This window comes from Vicia villosa, unplaced genomic scaffold, assembly GCF_029867415.1.
Source record: "Vicia villosa cultivar HV-30 ecotype Madison, WI unplaced genomic scaffold, Vvil1.0 ctg.000114F_1_1, whole genome shotgun sequence".
NCBI classification, from domain to species: domain Eukaryota; kingdom Viridiplantae; phylum Streptophyta; class Magnoliopsida; order Fabales; family Fabaceae; genus Vicia; species Vicia villosa.
Window position 1 is genome coordinate 1,509,167 of NW_026705022.1, and position 21,239 is coordinate 1,530,405.

General features: G+C 34.8%; 3 protein-coding genes across 3 annotated transcripts; all 3 read right to left on the minus strand.

The window, feature by feature from the left end:
* Positions 1-3,246: 3,246 nt before the first annotated feature.
* Positions 3,247-4,071, minus strand: LOC131624393 (G2/mitotic-specific cyclin S13-7-like). Its single transcript, XM_058895344.1, has one exon. The coding sequence runs from the start codon at positions 4,069-4,071 to the stop codon at positions 3,247-3,249; it is 825 nt and encodes a 274-aa protein (XP_058751327.1).
* Positions 4,072-10,061: 5,990 nt separating this feature from the next.
* LOC131624330 (glyceraldehyde-3-phosphate dehydrogenase 2, cytosolic-like) lies at positions 10,062-12,776 on the minus strand. The gene is made up of 10 exons (XM_058895278.1): positions 12,744-12,776; positions 12,482-12,582; positions 12,202-12,317; positions 11,920-12,019; positions 11,604-11,750; positions 11,466-11,526; positions 11,072-11,169; positions 10,696-10,838; positions 10,435-10,608; positions 10,062-10,327 (listed from the first exon to the last, which is right to left on the minus strand). Exons 1-10 carry the CDS (start codon positions 12,769-12,771, stop codon positions 10,282-10,284), a joined length of 1,014 nt encoding a protein of 337 aa, XP_058751261.1. The 5' UTR covers positions 12,772-12,776; the 3' UTR covers positions 10,062-10,281.
* Positions 12,777-14,326: 1,550 nt separating this feature from the next.
* On the minus strand, positions 14,327-18,692 carry LOC131624369 (probable carboxylesterase 11). The gene is made up of 2 exons (XM_058895321.1): positions 17,602-18,692; positions 14,327-16,084 (listed from the first exon to the last, which is right to left on the minus strand). Exons 1-2 carry the CDS (start codon positions 18,408-18,410, stop codon positions 15,547-15,549), a joined length of 1,347 nt encoding a protein of 448 aa, XP_058751304.1. The 5' UTR covers positions 18,411-18,692; the 3' UTR covers positions 14,327-15,546.
* Between the last annotated feature and the right edge of the window lie 2,547 nt (positions 18,693-21,239).

Genomic DNA, 21,239 nt, shown 5'->3' on the forward strand with positions numbered 1-21,239 from the left:
TACATTAATATTGAAAGAAATAATTATGAGGAAACAATGAATAAAATTAAGAGGAAATAATTAAAAAAATTAGGTGGAAATAATGAAACTAAGATTGAAAAATATTGAAAATTACTACAAAAAATTATTACAAAATTGTAGTTATTAAAAAAAAAATACTGAAAAAATTTAAGTGAAATTAATGTTAAAGAAAAAAAAATTGCAAAAAAAAAAAGAAAAAAAAAAATAGAGGGGGGGTGTTGTCGCCAGGGGGGGTGGCGACAACACCTAAAATTAACACATGGGCGCCAGGCCCACTGGCGACTGCATTGCAGGCCCAGTGTTGTCGCCACCCCCCCTGGCGACAACGTGTGTTTTTTAAGCAAAAAATGACATTTGTGTAATTTTTTTGAAATCTTGGTTATTTATGAAATTTTTTTTTAAAAAATGGTTATTCAAAAAAAAAATTCGCAAATTTATAGTATGATTTATGCAATTTAAAAAATATTTACTTCAGATTTAAATAGCAGATATATAGTATATCAATTGTTAGGATATTTAATACTACTAAGATGCAAGATTTATAATATATCAATTGATAGGCTATTTAAAAAAGAGATTAATTAGAATATACCGTGTAAAACAAATTTATACTATCATCTAATTACAATCTAATTACAATGAAGCATTTTAACACATTAAAAGAGAATTATGAAAAAAAAATATTAAAATAATTTAAAATAATTTATTTATTTTTATTTTTAATTATATACTCATGTGTCAAAATTATTGATACTAATTGGATGTCAATGTAAAATTATTTTATATCAATTGATAGTGTATTTAAATTTTTATTTTAGTCATTTATCTTTCTTTATTCATTTTAAATTTTATTTTTTAAAATATTGAACATTAATATTTATATTATTCATCCACAAAAGGAAAAAATTATAGAAAAAGTTAACGATAAAGTAATATAAAAGTAAAAAGTTATTGATTGAAATATTAATACAATTATCTGATATGAATTTATCAGATAATTTAAAAAGAAACTCATGGCATTCAGGTGCAGATTTTGGGTTGAGATGAGACGTCTCTCTCTTATGATTCTGGAGCGTTAGTCCTATTGGTGTTCTCAACTTTTTCGGACTCCCAAGAGTGATATCAGAGTTGCGGTTCGGCTTGCTGGGAGAGCGGGAGCTGGATCCGAAGTAGGATCCTATTATAGAATGTGGAGAACTCACACTTATAGGGGAGAATGTTGAGTGCAAGTGTGAGTGATTAAAGTCTCATATTACCTATGAATGGGTGTAATGTTGAATTTATAAGAGAGATGATCCATTTACCTAACACCTTAAGGTTTTTGGTTGAGATGTGGCGTCTCCCTCTCTTGTGGTCCTGGAGCATTAGTCTCGTTGGTGCTCTCGACTTTCTCAGACTCCCTAAAAGTAGTATCAGAGCCGTGGTTCGGCTTGGTGGGGGAGCGGGAGCTGAATCCGGTGTAAGATCCTGTTATAGGATGTGAGGGACTAACACTTGTGGGGGAGAGTGTTGAGTGCAAGTGTGAGTGATTAAAGTTCCACATTGTCTCTGAATGAGTGTAATGTTGGATTTATAAGAGAGCGGACCCATTTACCTAACACCTTAGGCTATGTTTGGGAGTTTGGAGGAAAAGGAAGGGGAGGGCTTTGAAAAATAGGAAAGATTGGGAGAAAAGAATAGAAAGATTAGTTTGGAGGTTTTTTGAGGATTTGATTTTCTTCGTAACACCAAAATCCCTCTAATTTGGGGGAACTCAAAATTTGTATTAAAAGAAAGTTTTGGAGAGCTTAGACAAAATGTTCAAATATAATTGTTGTTGCTATAGTATTTCAAAAAGTAAATATACATTAACGATAAACATTATTTTATCATTCTAAACAAATTTTTTTTCAAAAAGTGTTAAAATTTTCTCTATATTTAAAAAAAAAAAAATCGAAGCCCTCCCTTCCTCTCCCCTCCAAACTCCCAAACATAGCCTTAAGGTTTTGGGTTGAGATTTGGCGTTTCCCTCTCTTGTGATCCTGGAACATTAGTCCCGTTGGTGCTCTCGGCTTCCACAGACTCCCCAATTGGTATCAGAATCGTGGTTTGACTTGGTGGGAGAGCGAGAACTGGATCCGGTGTAGGATCCTGTTATAGGATGTGGAAGAATCACACTTGTGTGGAAGAATGTTCGGTGTAGGATCCTGTTATAGGATATGGGGGACTCACACTTGTGGGGGAGAATGTTCGGTGTAGGATCCTGTTATAGGATTTGGGAGAATGTTCGGTGTAGGATCCTGTTATAGGATCCTGTTATAGGATTTGTGAGTGATTAAAGTCCCATAATGCCTATGAATGAGTGCAATGTTGAATTTATAAGAGATATGACACATGTACCTAACACCTTAAGGTTTTGCGTTGAGAAGTGGCGTCTCCCTCTCTTGTGATCCTCGAGCATTAGTCTCGTTGGTACTCTCGACTTTCTCGAACTCCCCAAGAGTGGACCTAAGTGATAGTGTGTCTTCCACAAAGGTGTATTGCTCAAAAGGAATATCCCTTAAAGAAGTAAGAATACTCATCGCTCGACCCTCGTGCTAACAAAATTAAGATCCAAAATTAACACTTTTTATTAATATATATATATATATATATATATATATATATATATATATATATATATATATATATATATATATATATATATATATATATATATATATATATATATATATATATATATATATATATATATATATATATATATATATATATATATATATGGAGCATATAAAGTGAGAGCATTTTTAAATGAGAGATGAGAGGAATAAATATCAACCATTAAATTCATCAAGAGAGAATGTTAATACATTAATGTGGCTATTAATGCATATTGGTACTAATCTTTGTACATTAGCTGGTGGAACAAAATCGATAACATGTTTACCTAATTTTTTTAATAGCAAAAAGATCAAAATACATTAACATTAAAGAACAAGAGTACGATATAAATAAGGAACACTATAATTACTCAAAATCAAACCAAAACAAACTAAAATGAATCAAACCAAAACAAACTAAAAAGAAAGGACGGTGGTTGATCATACATTATACCCTAATTTGGTTAGAATCTTTTTACAAAAATTGAAATTAGATACATGATTAGCGTCACATATTGAAACAAACACTAAGATCACAATGTTTTATTGAGAATTTTTGTTTAGCTATACGTCCAAGTCCAACCTTCTATCCTATTAAACTTGAAAATTTCTTAAAAACATGCATGCTTCCATCTCTACAAATTTCATTACGCAAATCCATCATAACCTTAGCACAAGAACTTAAATTCTCTTCGGAGTATCCACAACACACCTTCAACTCATTACTCCACAGAGGATATCTTCCAATAACATTTCTCGCACAATACACCGCAGAAGCAACAATTACAGAAGGCTTATAATCACACACAATTTGATAATGCGTCAAACTCAGCTCAGAGAAGAAAAGCACCATGTTTTCCATGATCTTGTCTTTATCAGATAAAAGACATGTTCTTAGGTTTATACCAAGAAACATATAACATGTTGGAACCGTTAAAATCCAGCCGAGCTCTTTTAATATAAGATTCTCCATTTCACATATTTCATCCAGAGTAAAAGAGTATTCTACTAGGTCGCTAACACCAATCTCACTTCTTTGTTCATATTTAGAAGCTAACAACAATGACGTGATACCAATGAGTTTAAATTCATTCATGGTTGACACTTCAAAATTATTTTTTGAGAGAAACCGATCAAGGATGTTGACACTAAGATATAGGGTTTCCGACACGAGTTCCAAATCATAATGTAAGTATATCAACCAATCTACCACATTCCTTCTCATCTCACTATCAACTTTGTACCCTTTTGAGTTGGGAATAATTTGACACTCTTCTTGGTGATAGAATTGGTAGAGATCATCATCGTAATCACTCAATTTGTCTTCAATGTGGATAGAGTTTTTTGTATCATGATCCCTTGAATCTTCGTTAACAATTTCAGAGTTGCGGTGAAAACAAAGTATCTTCATCACTGAAATAGAGCAAGAAAAGTGTTAATAAAGTAAAGAATGAGAAAGAGTGAATTATGGTTCGGTATATATGCATAGATCATCATCGTTTCCACTTAATTAGCAAAAATATTAGATTCTAAATCAATTCCGTTGAGATATTTTTGCTAACCCTTTCTATCTTATATTATTTGTGGTAATTTGAAATCTTTTATAAAAAGATTTGCGCAGTTAATATCTCAACAGTTATACAAAGATATGCAAACCAGTTTAGATATTAATTATTTATTTATTTATTTCAAAGATACTCCTATATTCTATCCCTTTAATAATTATGATGTTTAAAATGTTTTCTAAATCAATTCCGTTGAGATATTTTTGCTAAGCCTTCTATTTTATATTATTTATGGTAACTAGAAATCTTTTAAAGAAAGATTTGCGCAATTAATATCTTAACGGTTACAAAAAAATGTGGTAACCAATTTAGATATTAAGTTTTGATTTATTTATTTATAAAATATAGGGTGAAGGAAAAAATAGTCCATATTTAATCCCTTGTAATATTTAACCAAGCCCTGTTAGTCTTTATATTAATATTTTTTTAAATCGATTTTTTTTTCTACTTATAAAGTATAACTGAATTGCGTGTATTATTTTTAGACGAATTTATTATTTTTATTTTTAACTAATTTTTTATTTATATATATATATATATATATATATATATATATATATATATATATATATATATATATATATATATATATATATATATATATATATATATATATATATATATATATATAGGAGGGATATTCTTACTCCTCATGACCATTGATTTTTTTCAATCTAATGGTTAAAATTAATAAGTAATTAAATGTGGAGAGAGAAAAATAATACTCATTAACTTTAACTATTAGATTGAAAAGAATTAATGGTCATGATGAGGAGTAAGTCTTGATAACTTACTCTTGGAGTAAGAATATCCCTCCTTATATATATATATATATATATATATATATATATATATATATATATATATATATATATATATATATATATATATATATATATATATATATATATATATATATATATAATTCGTAAAACTAATTTTCTAATGAATGGTTTATTAAATGTTATGCATTATCCTTGTAGTAAATCCATCAACCATCTATTTGTAATATTATACATGTAATTATAATTAAAGTCAAATTTCTCTAACAAATTAATGGTTGTAAATAACTTACAGCGTAAAATATCTATAGTTCCATTGACAATGAATTTTAATTAAATTCTTTTCTTATTTTAAATTTGAAGAGTTGTGATCTCTTCTCACAATTTTACACTTAAAATTTATGATGTGCCACTTTTTAAATAATCTGTCCCTTAGACTTAGTACAAATTATAGTATAGAAATCTTTGGCAAGATTTATTTCAAAGATTCATAAATGATTCACATCAATAAAAATATCAAAATTTAGTTTTTGGGTATTTTTTTTTATAAAAAAATATTTAACCTAAAGAATTGAGACTATTAATATGGGAAAATTTCTTTACCCACCTCCCTATGGGGGGTCACCCCAGCGAAATTCCCAAACTACCCCTGCTTCGGAAATGAACTTCCGAAGCGCTTTTTTTTAAAAAAAAATTCCCTTGATTCGGAAGTTCATCTCCGAAAACACCTCATGGGGGGTGCGTTCGGAGATGAACATCCGAAAACACCTCATGGGGGGTGAATTCGGAAGTTCATTTCCGAATTATGCAGAAACTGTGTTTTTTTTTTATGTTTTTTCTTAAACGCAACCGCATTTTAATTAAACGTTACCGGCAAATAAAATAAACAATAGATAGACTGAAAACACTAATATGATAAATAAACAAAAAAAATACTAATATGAAAATATTATATACAGACCGAAATAAATAAAAATAGTGTGCTAAATATACAATCCAAAATCAAAAAATGAATAAACCCCACCACTACTGGGTGTGCCTAACCCGCTCACCCTGGGCCCTCCTCTGCCGCCTGTACCCCGCCGCACGGCCCGCATCAGTGACGATCATCTCCATCACGGCGACTGCCTCTGGTCCGCCCTGATGAATGACACCTCGATGCAACGCGTCCCGCCCAAGCATCTCTATCCGCTGGCAGATCGGAAGGAGATCGATGGCGTGGTCATCCTCCGCCTGCCGGTTCTCCAGGATCTCCTCGTGTGCTGGCCTAGGAGCGCCGGGAACGTCGGGTCTCAAGAGAGGATGGGACACCCGGTAGAACCATGTGACGTACCCCTCCACACTGTGCCAGTCCTGGGTGACCCGCATGCGACGGTACTCCTCCGGTACCACATGATGCTGCCACTCCTCCCATATGGCAGTGAGCTGCACTCTGGTCACTGGAGCAGCCTCGAAGGGTGACCTGGGTATGATCTGCACGAACCCAAACTGCCGTATGCACCGCTCCGGGAGATACCGGACCATGATGTCGGTCCCGCATGCCAACCAGCCTGAATATAGAGCAACCCCGTCGAAGGGGACAACCTGAGCATAGTCGGCGAACGGCCTCTAGGTGACGTCGTCGTGCATCGTGCGGTCCAGGTACAGGCGGTATGGTCCCACCGCATCGTTCCCCCTCTGGAGGTCGTATCTGGCGGCCCTGGGCATGGCGTCAACGTACGCAGGATCGATGTGGAAGCCGTGGATGCGGGAGAAGTAGGAGATGATCCAGCTCTGAAACACAAATACGATAATGTATTAAAAATAAATAAGAAACATAAATAAAAAAATAAATACGAGAATGTGTTAAAATCAAACGTACCGTAAGCAGAGTGCAGGATCCGACCAGCTGCCTCGTCCTCCAGTTGGAGGCCTCATTCAGCTTCTGGTAGAGATATGCCAGAGTAGCTGCCCCCCAGTTCCACTGGTGAACGGTATCCAGGTCCATGAAATAGCGGAGGTAGGTCACGTCGACGTACCTGGCGCTCTTGTCCACAAAGCATGCAGCGCCTACCACATGCATGTACCAGCACCGGAGAGCGCAGCCGCGGTGATACTCTGTGAACAGCTCGTCACCCTCACCCTCAGCCTCGGCAGCCGTGTCCAGGTGGTGCTCAAAATAAGTGCTCAGTGTGGTGAACCGGATATGAGGCCCAGATGTCGTGGCGCACTCAAAGTGAGCAACCTCGTGCTCCATGCCCAAGTAGAGCGTCATCCACTCAATGGCCTCCACCCTCTGGATCTTGGAGTGGGTCAACAGCGGCCCCCTAATCGGCAGGTGGAGAAGACACTGCACGTCATGCAAGGTGATCGTCATCTCCCCAACCGGCAAGTGGAAAGAGGACGTCTCCTTGTGCCAGCGCTCCACAAATGCCCCCTGCATGCCGGTGCTGATGGTGGTGTACCCCGTCATGCAGAGCCCGCTGAGCCCTGAACCTCGCACATGGTCGTTAAACCACTCAGCTGCTGGTTTAAACAGACCGAAAATCTTGCGGGCGTGGTTCACCATTTTCAGCGGCTCTCTCTCCTGTTACAAAAAAAAACAAATAAGCGAGAAATAAACGGTAAAATTATAAAAAATGGTGACAAATAAACGGCTAAGTTAAAAAAAATACCTCTCCCTCCCAGATCCGCCGAGCGACGTGATCCTGGTAGTGAATCAGCAGGGAAGTGTCAAAAGGCCCTCCCGGAAAGCTATCCACCTCCTGCTCCTCCTCCTCCCCGACTGGAGGGTCAACATCCGGTATGACCTCCTCCTCCTCCTCATCCTCATCCTCCTCCTCTCGCTGGCGGGAAGAAGATACCCGAGCCAGCCTACTCCTAGAGCCTGAAGCAGATGAACTCTCCACCAAGTCCTGTGGAACGCGGACACGGCGTCCCCATCCCTGCCCCCGTCCCTGGGTCGACGCCAGCTGCGCCGCCGCCCGCTCGCGTCTAGCCGACGCAGTCTGGGACTCTCTCCCCTGTCTGATGCGTGTTGGCTGGTCTGACATGATCCTGTAAACAATCGAAATCGATTAATATGCGAGACAAATGAAAAAACAAAAAAAAATTAACTCCTGGTACAGTTCGGAAGTTCATTTCCGAAAACTGGGATGGAGGTGTTTTCGGAAATGAACTTCCGAAACACCCCCACGCAGAGCTTCTCTGCAACCTCCAATGGCAGACCCAAAAACCTAAACCAAATCCATTTTTTTGCCTACTAAACATCCTAATATCAGTACTAAGCTATCTTAATGTCATTTTTTCAGATTCTAAACACCCTAATATAGTTTAATCAAATAGATCTAAAACTTGAAAAAACAATGATAAACTTACCAATTAGTGTTTAATGATGAGTTTGGTTGAGTTTGGAAGAAGAGTTTGGCTACTTCACACTTGCTTCTGCAGAAATTTCGCCTATGGAAGTGTTTGATGATGATTAGGGTAAATGATTTGGGGGAGGGGGAGAGTTCTGCTTAATCTGCAGAACGCGTTTTATTTCGGAAGTTCATTTCCGAAATTGTAGTTTCGGAAATGAACTTCCGAAATAAGACATTTTTTTCAAAAAAAAAAGGCGCTTTCGGAGATGAACTTCCGAAAACACCTTTTTCATGCATTTCGGAAGTTCATTTCCGAAGTCAGGGGTATAATGGGGTTTTCACCAGAGGTGGACTAGAAGATAGGGAGGTGGCCAAAGAATTTTTCTTAATATGGATTGATCGATTAACATCTCACAAATAAGTGATAAAAAAGTCATCATGTCTTCACATAGGTATAAATATTAGCACTAAAAAAATTACTTAAAATTATTAATGCTACAGTCAAGGTTCAAACACGTGACCCCAATCTTGTAGCAAAATCTACCTTTCATTGTGTTGCAGATGTAATATATATTAATTTTTTTTCACAAAGGCATATATAATCATATTATTATTAAATTTACAAACCCATCTTTTAAAGTTTTGAGGTCACGTTTTTTTTAGGTATTGGGTTGTGGACCTGGTTGCCTTGGCTCAAGGGCGACCCTACATATTCTTCACTGTTTATTATATTAAATGTATGATTTAGTATAATTGTCAACGTCACTAGAATCTATAGAGTCACACACATAAAGGTAGATTGACGAGAGATAGAATAAATAAATAAATAAATGAAGTTTATTTGATTGTGCGATCTTGCTATGCACTAGTGTTACTTAGAGAAACGTCGTATGATATAAGGTATTATGTACTTAAGTAAAATATATAACACTGTAAAATACAATGTACTTAAGTGGAATATAGAATACTATAAGATACAATACGCTTAAGTAAAATAAGGAACATCGTAAGATACAATGTGTTTAAGTAGCCTTGTTCTTCCTGCAGCCAACACAAATAGTTATATAAATATAACCCTTGTGTTGAAGTATTCATATTTGATTAAAAAAATCAATTTTTGAAATCTTATTAGTAAATAAACTTAGAGTTGCACTTCTCTCTCTTTCAAAGCTTTTATTAAGATCAGATTAACATTGAGATTGAAGACGTTATGTTTGTGGAGATTAAATTGAGGTTATCTCGGTCGTGCAGTTCTCATGATCGTTCTCTAGATTCAACATCAAGGGTTAATCGCACAAGAGGTACAATCCTATAGGTATACGAGAAATATTAGTTATTAATAGGCTTAATTATAATTTGTTGTTTTTTTAGTATATTAATTAATTAATAGAGTATTGATTAATACTAACACTGTAACAATCCAAACGAGATATGTTTAGAATTATCATATTTCAACTGCTAATACTAGTATTGAAATATAATATAATTACACAAGATTACATAAGTACAAAATTTTGCATACTTAAATTCGGTTTTTGTCTGGTTCAGACCAACGTCAAATTCGGTTTTCAATTCAACCGACCAGTTCAATTCAATTTTTATAAGCTTAAATATAAATAATTTTTAAACAATAGCTACAAAAGAATCAGTAAGAAGTACATATTTTAAAATTTAATGTCATTAAATAAACAAAAAAAATGAACATTATCCTTAAAAAAAAAACTAAAGATAAAATCAGTCTGAAGTACATGCTGCCTTTATAGGAAGACATCATTTCCTGTATTTTACTAACATCATTAAAAAAGTAAACATTATTCCAAATATTCTTTAGAATAGTATATATAAACCAAAAGATAACCCAAAAACATAGAAGCTTCAACACATGAATTATGCTCTTTAAGATAGAATGTATATGCCAAAGATTCCTTGCAGCTCAATTAACTGAGGCCATGTGTCGGATCAAGTCAACCACACGTGAACTGTATTTGAGACCAAAAAAGAAAAACAACATTAAAATTTAAAAACCAAATTAAGGATTAATTCAAAGTATACATAATAACTGCATGAATCTGTGTCATACTCATACCTATAGCCCCATTCATTGTCATACCAAGAAACAAGTTTCACAAAATTGTTATTCAAAGAAATTCCTGCCTTTGCATCAAATATGCTTGACCTGCTGTCACCAACAAAATCAGTAGACACAACATCATCCTCAGTGTAACCTAGGATGCCCTTCAATTCTCCCTCAGATGCTTCCCTATGAAAATTTTTTAGACAAGAGAAAATTAGCAGCAACTTCATTATACATCATTGTAGGTTAAAGGAAAATTTTATTGATTATTACTTAATTGCAGCTTTGATTTCATCATAGCTTGCTCCTTTTTCAAGCCTGACAGTAAGATCAACCACTGAAACATCTACGGTTGGAACTCGGAATGACATTCCTGTTAACTTGTTGTTCAATGATGGAAGTACCTTACCAACAGCCTGCAAATAATGATTAAAAAACATATATAATATATCCCTAAACGGTTTTGTTTTCAGCTTATGACTCTGTTTGGTAGAAATAGGCAACTGATAATAAGTTAACCGGTAGTTTATAGCTGATGACAGATAGTTGATAGCTTATCAGTTATCACAGAACCATAAAGATTTGTTCGAATTCCACTACGTTATAACGCTAATGCGCTATAGTGCTATGTAGTCAGATAGATAGATACCTTTGCAGCTCCAGTACTGCTAGGAATGATGTTAACAGAAGCAGCTCTACCACCTCTCCAATCCTTCATTGATGGTCCATCCACAGTTTTTTGAGTGGCTGTATATGACAAACCAGTTAGTTAATGGCATGTTTAGAATCACTTATTTCAGCTTTCCTTTATGATACTTTTTAGAAAAATTTACAACCTGGTTTATGACATTGTCCATTAGTTATTTTCATAAGTTTTTCAAGATAGTTTGTGGAAATGTCAAAAAGATTATATAAAACGGAATGTACTAATAAAAAATAGCTTATACAGACGTACTTATTTGACAGATTTTTATGTTATAAGTGCTTAGTTTAGATGTTTTATCCAATCATAACCTAAATTATGCATTACATTACAAACTTACCGGTGATAGAGTGAATAGTACTCATGAGACCTTCAACAATACCAAATTTGTCATGAATAACCTGAATATATTTCAACAAGAACATCAAATGAGATTTAAGTGCTTCTATATTTAAGCAATTAAAACAAGAAGTATTACCTTTGCAAGTGGAGCAAGACAGTTGGTTGTGCAGCTAGCATTAGAAACAATATCAACATCTGACTTATACTCTTTTTCATTCACACCAACTACATACATGGGTGCATCCGCGCTAGGGGCCGAAATAATTACCTTCTTTGCACCACCCTAATCTCAAAGGACATAATCACAATTTAGAAGAAAATAAAGAAGGGTCTAACTCGTAAACTATATCGGTGTTGCCAATTACAGATATAGAAAATAGTGATTTGTTCATATTCTGCTATGATGCAACGCAAACTAAACTTTGTACCATGCTATAACTTTATCCACAAACCTTCAAATGGGCAGAAGCCTTGGCTTTATCGGTGAAAACTCCGGTAGACTCAACAACATATTCAGCTCCAGCCTCGCCCCATGGAATTTCTTCAGGATTCCTAATAAACAAGAAAAAATAAATTGAAGCATGATAGTTAGATTCTGTTTGGCAAGGCTAAACCGCTAGCTTATAACTGATAATTTATAGCGTTCAAGTTTGTACAAACTTATAGCGTGTTTTCAGTAGTATATAGCTTACAAAAATTAGTGTATCTGCTAGCCGCTAACGTTTAGGACATACCTGCAACCAAAAACAGCGACAGGACTAGCGCCGAAAAGAAGAGTTTTGCTGTCCTTAACTGTAATTTCACGGTTTTTCAGAACGCCGTGAACTGTGTCATACTTGAACATGTAAGTCTGCAGATGATTTCAATATAGAAACTAATTTAGAACTTCTAAAGCACTGGGAATACTCAAAAGCTAGTAATAGTAGATTCAGAAAAATTTCGGCTATAATACCTTGTGACACAAGAAACATAGATCAAACGCATATCCAAACAGACACTTAGTAGTTTGCTTACCATATAATCAGTTGTGATGAAGGGATCGTTAACGGCGACAAGCTCCACATCATCCCTCTCCAATGCCACTCTGGCCACCAAACGGCCAATCCTTCCGAATCCTTCATTGTCACAAATAAGCACATTTATATGCACGACTTACATAGAAAATAGAAGGCGCGCATGCACAAACACTTATGATATAACATATCAAATAATTTCATAACATAGAAGTTTATAGATATGATCTATATGACATTAAAAAGAAACATTATTGGAGTACCATTGATGCCAATCTTGATCTTTCCCATGAGTATTTGTCACTATGATTTAGTTAAAAGAAACAAAAATTGTGTAGTAATCAAAGAGAAGTGAGAGTGTTGATACATATATATTGGACATAATTACATAGGAGAAAGTTGTGGTGTATCATCCATAAAATTTGTGGTTCATAAATGCATCCTTTGATATAGAGAGAAATTAAGGTTCAAACACACAAAGTATAACTGTCCCCAAATAATTGGATTTCAAGATGAATCATTCAAACCATACAATATTGTCTTTTTTACTAATTATTAAGTGATTTTAGTTTTCTTTTACTAAAAAATAAGTTAAAGATAGATAGAGAATGGAATAATTAAAATATATGAAGACATAGAGAATATCTATAATATGTAATAGATTTTTGTACTCTCTGATTTTACACTTAATAATAATAACTAGGTTACGACCAGCGCATCCGCGTTGCACAGATTAATTTTATTTATCTTTTATTAAACTTTATTAACGTTAAGAATTATTTTTATAGTAAATATGATCGATACTTTTATATCCTTAATGATTATTATGAATTTATAATTGAAACTACGATATCAATCACAAATAAAAATAAAATTTAGTTGAAATAAAAATGTCAGAAATGTAAGAACGCAAGGGGCAGAATGTAAGGATACAATTCCTATGACTCTAATATTGGTTAAAATCGATAAAGAGTCTCTGAAAACGCCGCCAATTTCAATGAAAAACGTATAGCAAATTGGATCATCGCTGTTTTCGAAGATGCATCTCCGAATGCACTTTAGAAAATTTCAGAGATGCATCTCCAAATTAATATTTGACAAAAACGGAGTGGGTGTTTGTTTTACGAAAGATGAGATGATTTAAGGTGCGTTAGGAGATACATCTCTAAAAAAATTTTAAAAACATGTTTAAATTATCAAGTGTGTGAGAAAAGGTACAAGGTGGGAGAAAAATTGCCTTAATTTATAGGGGTTTGTAGATTTCATTGCAATTGGAGGTTCTATTGCAGGAATATTTCTTATAAATTTTTAGGGATTTGCAATTGAATGTGTTCTCAATGTTTCAAATCCAATCTAAGTGGGTCCTAAAGCCGAATACTTATTTTTCAAAAAATTAGAATTGTTTTATTTTCTTGACTTTTTTTATATTTTCCTTCATGTTAATCTGTTTATTTGTTCATAAATTTTGTATTGAGAGTTTTGTTTGACTTGTGCAATAATTACATATTTGTTTATTTTTTATAAATTAGAGGAGAATTTAATAATGAATCATTCCAATAGAATTGTAAAAGTTATAAAAGTTTGATACCGTTAAGTCAACTCAGTTGAAAATTTGATACTGTTAAGTCAACTCAGTTGACAGCTGTACAGTGACATCAGATGCAGAGACGCGAATTCGAATATGCAACATTTCATTTATTTATTTATAAAGAAGAAATTTTCAACTAGTAGACTTCTTGACATTTTTTTTTTTTTTTGTAAAAGTTTGATATTCTCAAATCTTTTTTTTTTATAAGCTTCTCAAATCATTTATGAAGATATATTGATAGTAGTTCATTAAAAATAGAATATATTCAAACATCCGTATAATATTGTACAAAGTATAATAAACATTTCTATTTCTTTATTTGTTTAGTAACATTGCTATAATTTTGAAAGTGACATAGTAACCTTTCACAACCACCTTTTTCTGTTCAAACACAGCCATCTTGAAAGTAACCTAATAACTTTCCACAGCCTTAGTACTCCATGAACTCATGGCTACCAGAAAGTCAACAAAGTTGCCACCAATGCAAATACCATATTTTTCATCACAAGATACACATCCAATCATGAAATTACTCATTTGACGCACTCGCATGATCTAGACTTTTTGATCAAGATTGGTAAACCAAATCAAGTCAGAACATGAGAATTGTAATCTCATCTGATGGTTAAGATTGACTGTTGCATGATTGCGTAAAAACAGATAAATCCAAATTCCATTTATAGCTCTATCTGACAATACAAACTGGTCAGAGTGGCTCTCATACCCTCAAAGTGCTTCCAGTATTGGGTAGAAGATTGTTTCAATAACCACAAAGCTCAAATCGTCTCTGCTTCGTGAGAGATTTACATGGTTCTCCTCCCCGAAAAACCTAGGGGAGGGAATTAGTGCGGAAAATCATGTGAAAGCCATGGCATTTATATAATGGCAGTAAGAAAGACACAACAATGAAAATTAAGATAATGATGAAACACTTGTCTGTAATGGAGACAAGCATTGTTCCCAACAAAGCAAACTAAGCAAAACATTGGCTTTAACTTTTTGGTTAATAGTATTAAAGAAACTTCATATCGTCGTCATCCTAGTCCTAGATAGTCACTAAATGGTATCTTATCAGTAATTGTTTTATTTAATCTAGTTTATGAATTTATCAAGAAACAGAAAAACTCATCTGTGGTACATTTGGAGACTCCATAGTCAAAAGACTAATGCACAAAATTTTATATTGTTTTCATGAGAAATATTACAATATAATACAAAAGAAAGAATCGAACAAGGGTTACCGAATGCGGTGTGCATGAGGTGCATCCATCTCACAGGTTCCACTTATCCAACTTTCAAATAACTATTTTGAACCGGTCAACAACATTGACGGCACGACCTAATGAAGCATCAAAATAAATCAAGTAATATATCACAATAGACAGCAGAAGAGCGACCTGAAGCTAATATCAACAACTGGGAAAAGATTTTCTCACTCTTCATTGACATAATAATCTACATAATCTGGTAAATCCTACTCAATATGAGAATTCATGCCCTCGAAGTGAAATGTACTTCTTGACCCAGATGGCAATGTCCTCGGCACAAACCTGAGCTTGAGGGCTTCTGAGAAGTACGTCTAGTGTAGCAAATTCATGAACTGCGTCTTTATATTCAAGAACCGGTGCATCAACATTCACCTTCCTAAGCTCCTCTGAGTAAGCTATGGCACGGTCTCTCATCCAGTCATGTTCCGCCACTACTGTTAATGTTGGAGGCATCTGCTTTAAAGGAGGACCGTGGCCTGGGACTAGGGGATTGGCGGCTGGATGGTCTAAGCTAAATTCTTTCTCGGGTAGGAATAGTTTCCATGCCAGCATACACATTGCTTTGTCATAAAAATAAGAGTTTGCCAACTTTATTTCAGAATGTGTGGGCACACTTCCAACAAAAAACGGATACATCAGGATCTGTGCCACCACTTTGACAGGGTCCAGAAGTTTCCCTGTTTCTACAGCTTTTTGAGCTACATAGTTTGCAATATTTGCTCCACAACTCACACCAAGAAGCACACACCTGATTCAATGATACAGAAAAAGTTAAGCCCTAAAGAGTGCAGTATGTAACCCCATGAACACTATGCGGCTAGAATATCAACGGAAATAAATTATTTGAAAAGGAAAAGTAATCTGATTTTAAGGGTGAATGCAGTAAGAAATAACGGAAAGACGGGCAAGAATGATGACCAAGTCCGAGGAGATAAAGGATCGCATAAACTATCCTTTTTTTCAATGCCGTTGTGTTTTCTCAGCACATCTATCTTTTGAAGTTACAAGATGAAAAATGAAGCTTACGCCTTCTATAAAACAGTAACACTGTAACAGACATCGAGGAATACCCAGTTGAGAAAGATGTGATTAAAAATGCATTCTTTGACTGAAAAATGAGCGGCAAAACAGCAATTGACAAATTAAAACCTAAATAATATAACTAATAGAAAGGGCCAAAAGCAACAAACCATGATTAATTTTGAGATCCAAATCAATTAGAACTCCATACCATAATTCTCTACACAATAACTAATGAACATGCATCACATAATTCTCTCTAGACTCTATATAACAAGCATGCATAACATATTTTCATGGCAGATTTTTGGCTCGCCGCTATTTTCTACCATCCGCCATAGACAACACTGATAACAACTGATAATCCCATACCAAATAGTTGAACCTGATCAGTTTTTCCGAAACAGGAAAATGCAATGATATGTGATTTAACTTGAGAAAACTCTAGGAGAAACTAGTTAATCAGCAAAAAGAGGTTTTTGGTAGATTAATTTTCTCCAAACATGAAACTTCCTTAAAATGACCAATCAAATATGAAAAACAATGTTCAAGAATAAATCTGCAGACAATGGTCTGACCATGCTTCTATCCGATGACCAATTTCTCATCTAACTCTACATACTCTAATCTCTATACATTTATATCACACAATGCCAGCCAAATAATGATAGTAATAACTATTGCAACACCAACAACAAATAGCATTCAGTTCAGTCACAACTAGGCTGATCATATCATACAGGCAAAAAGTTAGCTGTTAGTAAATTGGTGATTAAATTAGTCTTCAGAATTTAAACCCTTGACCTCCAGGTTAGAACTTAGAACTCCTTCAATGTCCCTCAGTTACCAATTCATCTAGTTATACATATAAACAAATCAATCTACAAAAGCAAGATAAGGTTATAAGGTTCTGTTTGCATAAGCAACATAATTAAGCTCCATAGCATAAAAACACTTATCACATAAGCGCTTAGAAGTTATTTCTATAACAAAAGATTAAATAAAGTCAAATCGTTTTCAAATAAACTAAATTGTTTTCATAAACTATCATGCAAAGCTTATGGAAATAAGTTGAAAACAATTTATAGACATGTCATAAGATCATCTAAATACTCTCACAAGTGTTTGTGCCAGAAGACAAGGTCGAATATCGTCAATCCAAACAAACTCTAAATTTAACACAAGACAAAATTCACAAAGGCATTGATTAGCAACAAAAGAAAACAATGTGAAAAGTGTAACAACCTTGATAGATTTCCATGTGCAGCCAACCAAGGTTCAACCATAGAAGCCCCAAAAGAATCAACAATATGCCTATGACCACCATCCAATTTCTTAATCCCCAACGACCTACTACACTCCGCCAAATTCGCTTGTTTCCCCAACCAACTCAAAACCTTAAATCCATCCTCAAAAGCCGCAGGATACCGACTCTCCGGCGCAAGCCGATAACCAACCGCAACAACCACCGCATCACAAAGCTTCGCAATCCTCCTACAAAAATAATCATTCGCCACCGAATCATTACTCCCACTCACCCAACCACCTCCATGAAACTGCACCATCACCGGCAACTTCCTCTTCCTATCATCAATCGTCGGCGAATAACCACCATAACCACCATATCCACCACCGGAACTCAAATTCAAACCCTCCGCATCACCACCGCCGACACTATTCCTTCTTACCTCCTCCTTCACCGGAGCACCAACCGGACCATAACTGTTCCTCCTATTAACCCTCGGAGACGACGTCGTTTCACGTCCCTTAGGTTCGGGTTTTCGTTTAGGTTTGGAATTAGGTTCGGGAGTCAACAATGCAGATTCAGGGAGAAAGATTCTAACCGAAAGAGAAGTGAAAGAATCAATATGAATATCTTTGGTGGCTACGCCTTCGGTAAAAGAAGGATTAGGTGAAGCTAACGATTCATCGGGTCGGGAAGTTATACCGAACGGGGCGGATTCTTCGGTCGGAGTTTGAATCCGATTCTGTAAACGGTGTTTTAACAGAAACTTGAAGAACACGCTGTAGAGTTTCACGGCTACCGTCGGCATTTTGGAGGTTGCTGAAGAAACGGTTATGATAATTTCATAATTAGTTTAACTATTTAATTAGAATGTGATTAGGTTTGGTAATTACGTGAGATTAGGGAGTTTTTGTGATAATTGATTGTGGATTGTTTTGGTTTTGGAAGGTTTGTTTCAATGGCGTTGTTGGAGAGGTGAAAGATGGAGGAAAATAAGAGAAAGGAAAGAGAAAAGGGTTTGACTTTTTTTTATTTTATTTTTATTATTTGAAATTTGGAAGAAAAACAAGTGACTAGTTTTTTTCTTTGGAATTTTCTATATTTAAAGGTGAATGGTGGTTTGATGACTGATATATTTGGTGGATGTATTATAGGACTCAATTATGAGAGAAAGTAACCTTGTTAAAAATTGGTATCGATGATGTTGACAAAGATGATCAAGAATCAATGTTTAACATATGACATGTCATATTTTTTTAATAAAAAATAGCGAAGGGGTCAAAACTGATTTTTTTACCACAGTGCCACAATAATGAAAAGATAATATCAAAATGCCATGAAATGAAAAAAAAATACCCAAATGCCACACTTTCCTTATATGTTCGTCCAGGGGTTGGCCGGACTGTAACACCCGAGGCCGAAGAAGGCGAGGGTGGTTGCACCGCATGGAACACCTTAGGCCGAAGAGGGCAAGGGTGGTCGCCACATCGGAATGAGAGGAATCGTGAGACTGTGCAGGTATGGGACTGCATGGTTGAAGGAAATCTTATAAGGATTGATGGGTACTACCTATACCAACATGATACATCTTCTTTTCGGGAGCCCGTTCCGTAAGAACTCCATAGTTAAGCGTGCTTGACTTGGAGTAGTATTGGGATGGGTGACCTTCTGGGAAGTTTCTCGGAAAGCGGTCTGAAAAGACCCGTGTTGGTTTGTGGGGTCAGTCGATCATCCCAAAAGCAGTCTGGGGCGACTGGGGCATTACAAATAGCCTTTTTTTCCCAAAAATTATTATTATTAATAAATCATTTAAATCAATTAAAACAAAAAAAATGAAGAAAAAAAAGGGCCAGTTAGCGTCCGGCCCACCCCCGGCCGGACCCCAACAGAGGAAAAAATTCTTCACCAGTCCGTCCAAGGCCTGGCCAGACGTGAGAGAAAAGTGTGGCATTTGGGTGTTTTTTTTTCATTTAATGGCATTTTGGTATTATATTTTCATTATTGTGGCACTATGGTAAAAAAATCGCCAAAACTGGTTAAAAATAAAATAGTGGAATTAGTTTCGTGAACGAAGTAAATTAGGGGATCAACAATGTAATTTAGCCTAAAAATTATAGACAAAGTGAGGATTGACCCAATTGAAAATATGTAATTGATGCAGAATTAAAATCACTCTACAAAAGAAAGTTTTTTGACCTGTAGTCCGAACATCTTAAGGTGTGAAGCCAGTTGGATACAAATAGGTTTTCGTACGAAAAAAAATGAAAAAAAAAAAGAAATTTTGAGATACAAAGATTGACTTGTCGCTCATGAATTTTCGCAAAGACCTAGAATTAACTTTGTTGACTCATATTCATTTGTAATGGATGCAAGTACTTTTAGATACTTAATAAATCTTGTACCACATGAAAGGTTTAATTCGCACATGATGGATGTTGTAACAACTTATATGTATGATTCACTTGATAGTGAAATTTACATGAAACTTCCATAAGGGTTCAATATACTAGATGCACACAATTCTAGATCTCGAGAAAGATACACATAAGATTGAACAAGTATTTCTATGAGTTGAAATAATTTGGACACATATGGTATAATCGTCTCAGTGAATATTTGCTTAGAGAGGGATATACAAATAACTCCATTTGTCCTTGTATTTTTATAGAAAGACCAGGAAAAGAATTTGCAATGATAGTTGCATATGTGGACGACATAAATATTATTGGAACTCTTGAAGAGCCTCCAAAAGCTATGAATTGTTTAAAGAATGAGGTTTAGAAGAAGGAACTAGGAAAGACAAAATTATGTCTAGATTTATAAATTGAGCATTTGGAAAAAGGAATATTTAGGCTATATAGAAAAAGTGTTAAAAAAGTTTATATATGGACAAATGTATCACGTTGTTTACTCCAATGGTTGTTAGAGCATTAGATGTGGAGAAAGATTCTTTCACACCTTCAGAAAAAGATGAAGAATTTCTTGGTCCTGAAGTACCTTATCTTAGTGTAATTGTAGCACTAATGTACCTTGCTAATTATTCACGTCCTGATATATCATTTGCTATCAATATATTAGAAAGATACAATTCTTCACCAACACGAAAATATTGGAACAGAGTCAGACATATACTTCGTTACATTAGAAATTACTTGATAGATCTTTATAATGGTAGAACACAAACAAATTATTTATTTACATGTGGTGGTACAACTATTTTATGGAGATTGGTGAAACGAATCATGACAACAACATCTAATCATGTAGAACTTTTAGCATTACATGAGACAACTCGAGAATGTGTTTGGTTGAGATCCTTAATTCAACACATACAAAATACTTGAGGTTTATCTTTCGAAAAATTAAATACAACGACCATATATGAAAATAATATTGCATGCATCGCTCAATTGAAAAATGATTACATTAAAAGAGACTGAACCAAACACATTTCTCCAAAGTTCTTTTTCACTCATGGTCTTCAAAAGAGTGGTGATATATGTTAGAACAAGATTTTTTTTTCTACACTTTATCTCTAAATTTTGATGATAACAACACACATATTTTATATGTAAACAATTTTGTTTCTAATATTCTCTTGAGTATGCAGATCAGAAAGCTCTGTATGATTAATGAT

Bases quoted from the DNA above. Each gene is read 5' to 3' on its own strand.
- LOC131624369 (XM_058895321.1), bottom strand. From the start codon at position 18,410: ATGCCGACGGTAGCCGTGAAACTCTACAGCGTGTTCTTCAAGTTTCTG. The intron at 16,085-17,601 runs GTTGTTACACTT...TCATTGAATCAG, and splicing joins GCACATGGAAATCTATCAAG to GTGTGTGCTTCTTGGTGTGA.
- LOC131624393 (XM_058895344.1), bottom strand. From the start codon at position 4,071: ATGAAGATACTTTGTTTTCACCGCAACTCTGAAATTGTTAACGAAGAT.
- LOC131624330 (XM_058895278.1), bottom strand. From the start codon at position 12,771: ATGGGAAAGATCAAGATTGGCATCAATG. The intron at 12,318-12,481 runs GTAAGCAAACTA...AATCATCTGCAG, and splicing joins TCATCACAACTGATTATATG to ACTTACATGTTCAAGTATGA. The intron at 11,170-11,465 runs GTAAGTTTGTAA...TGTCATATACAG, and splicing joins TACTATTCACTCTATCACCG to CCACTCAAAAAACTGTGGAT.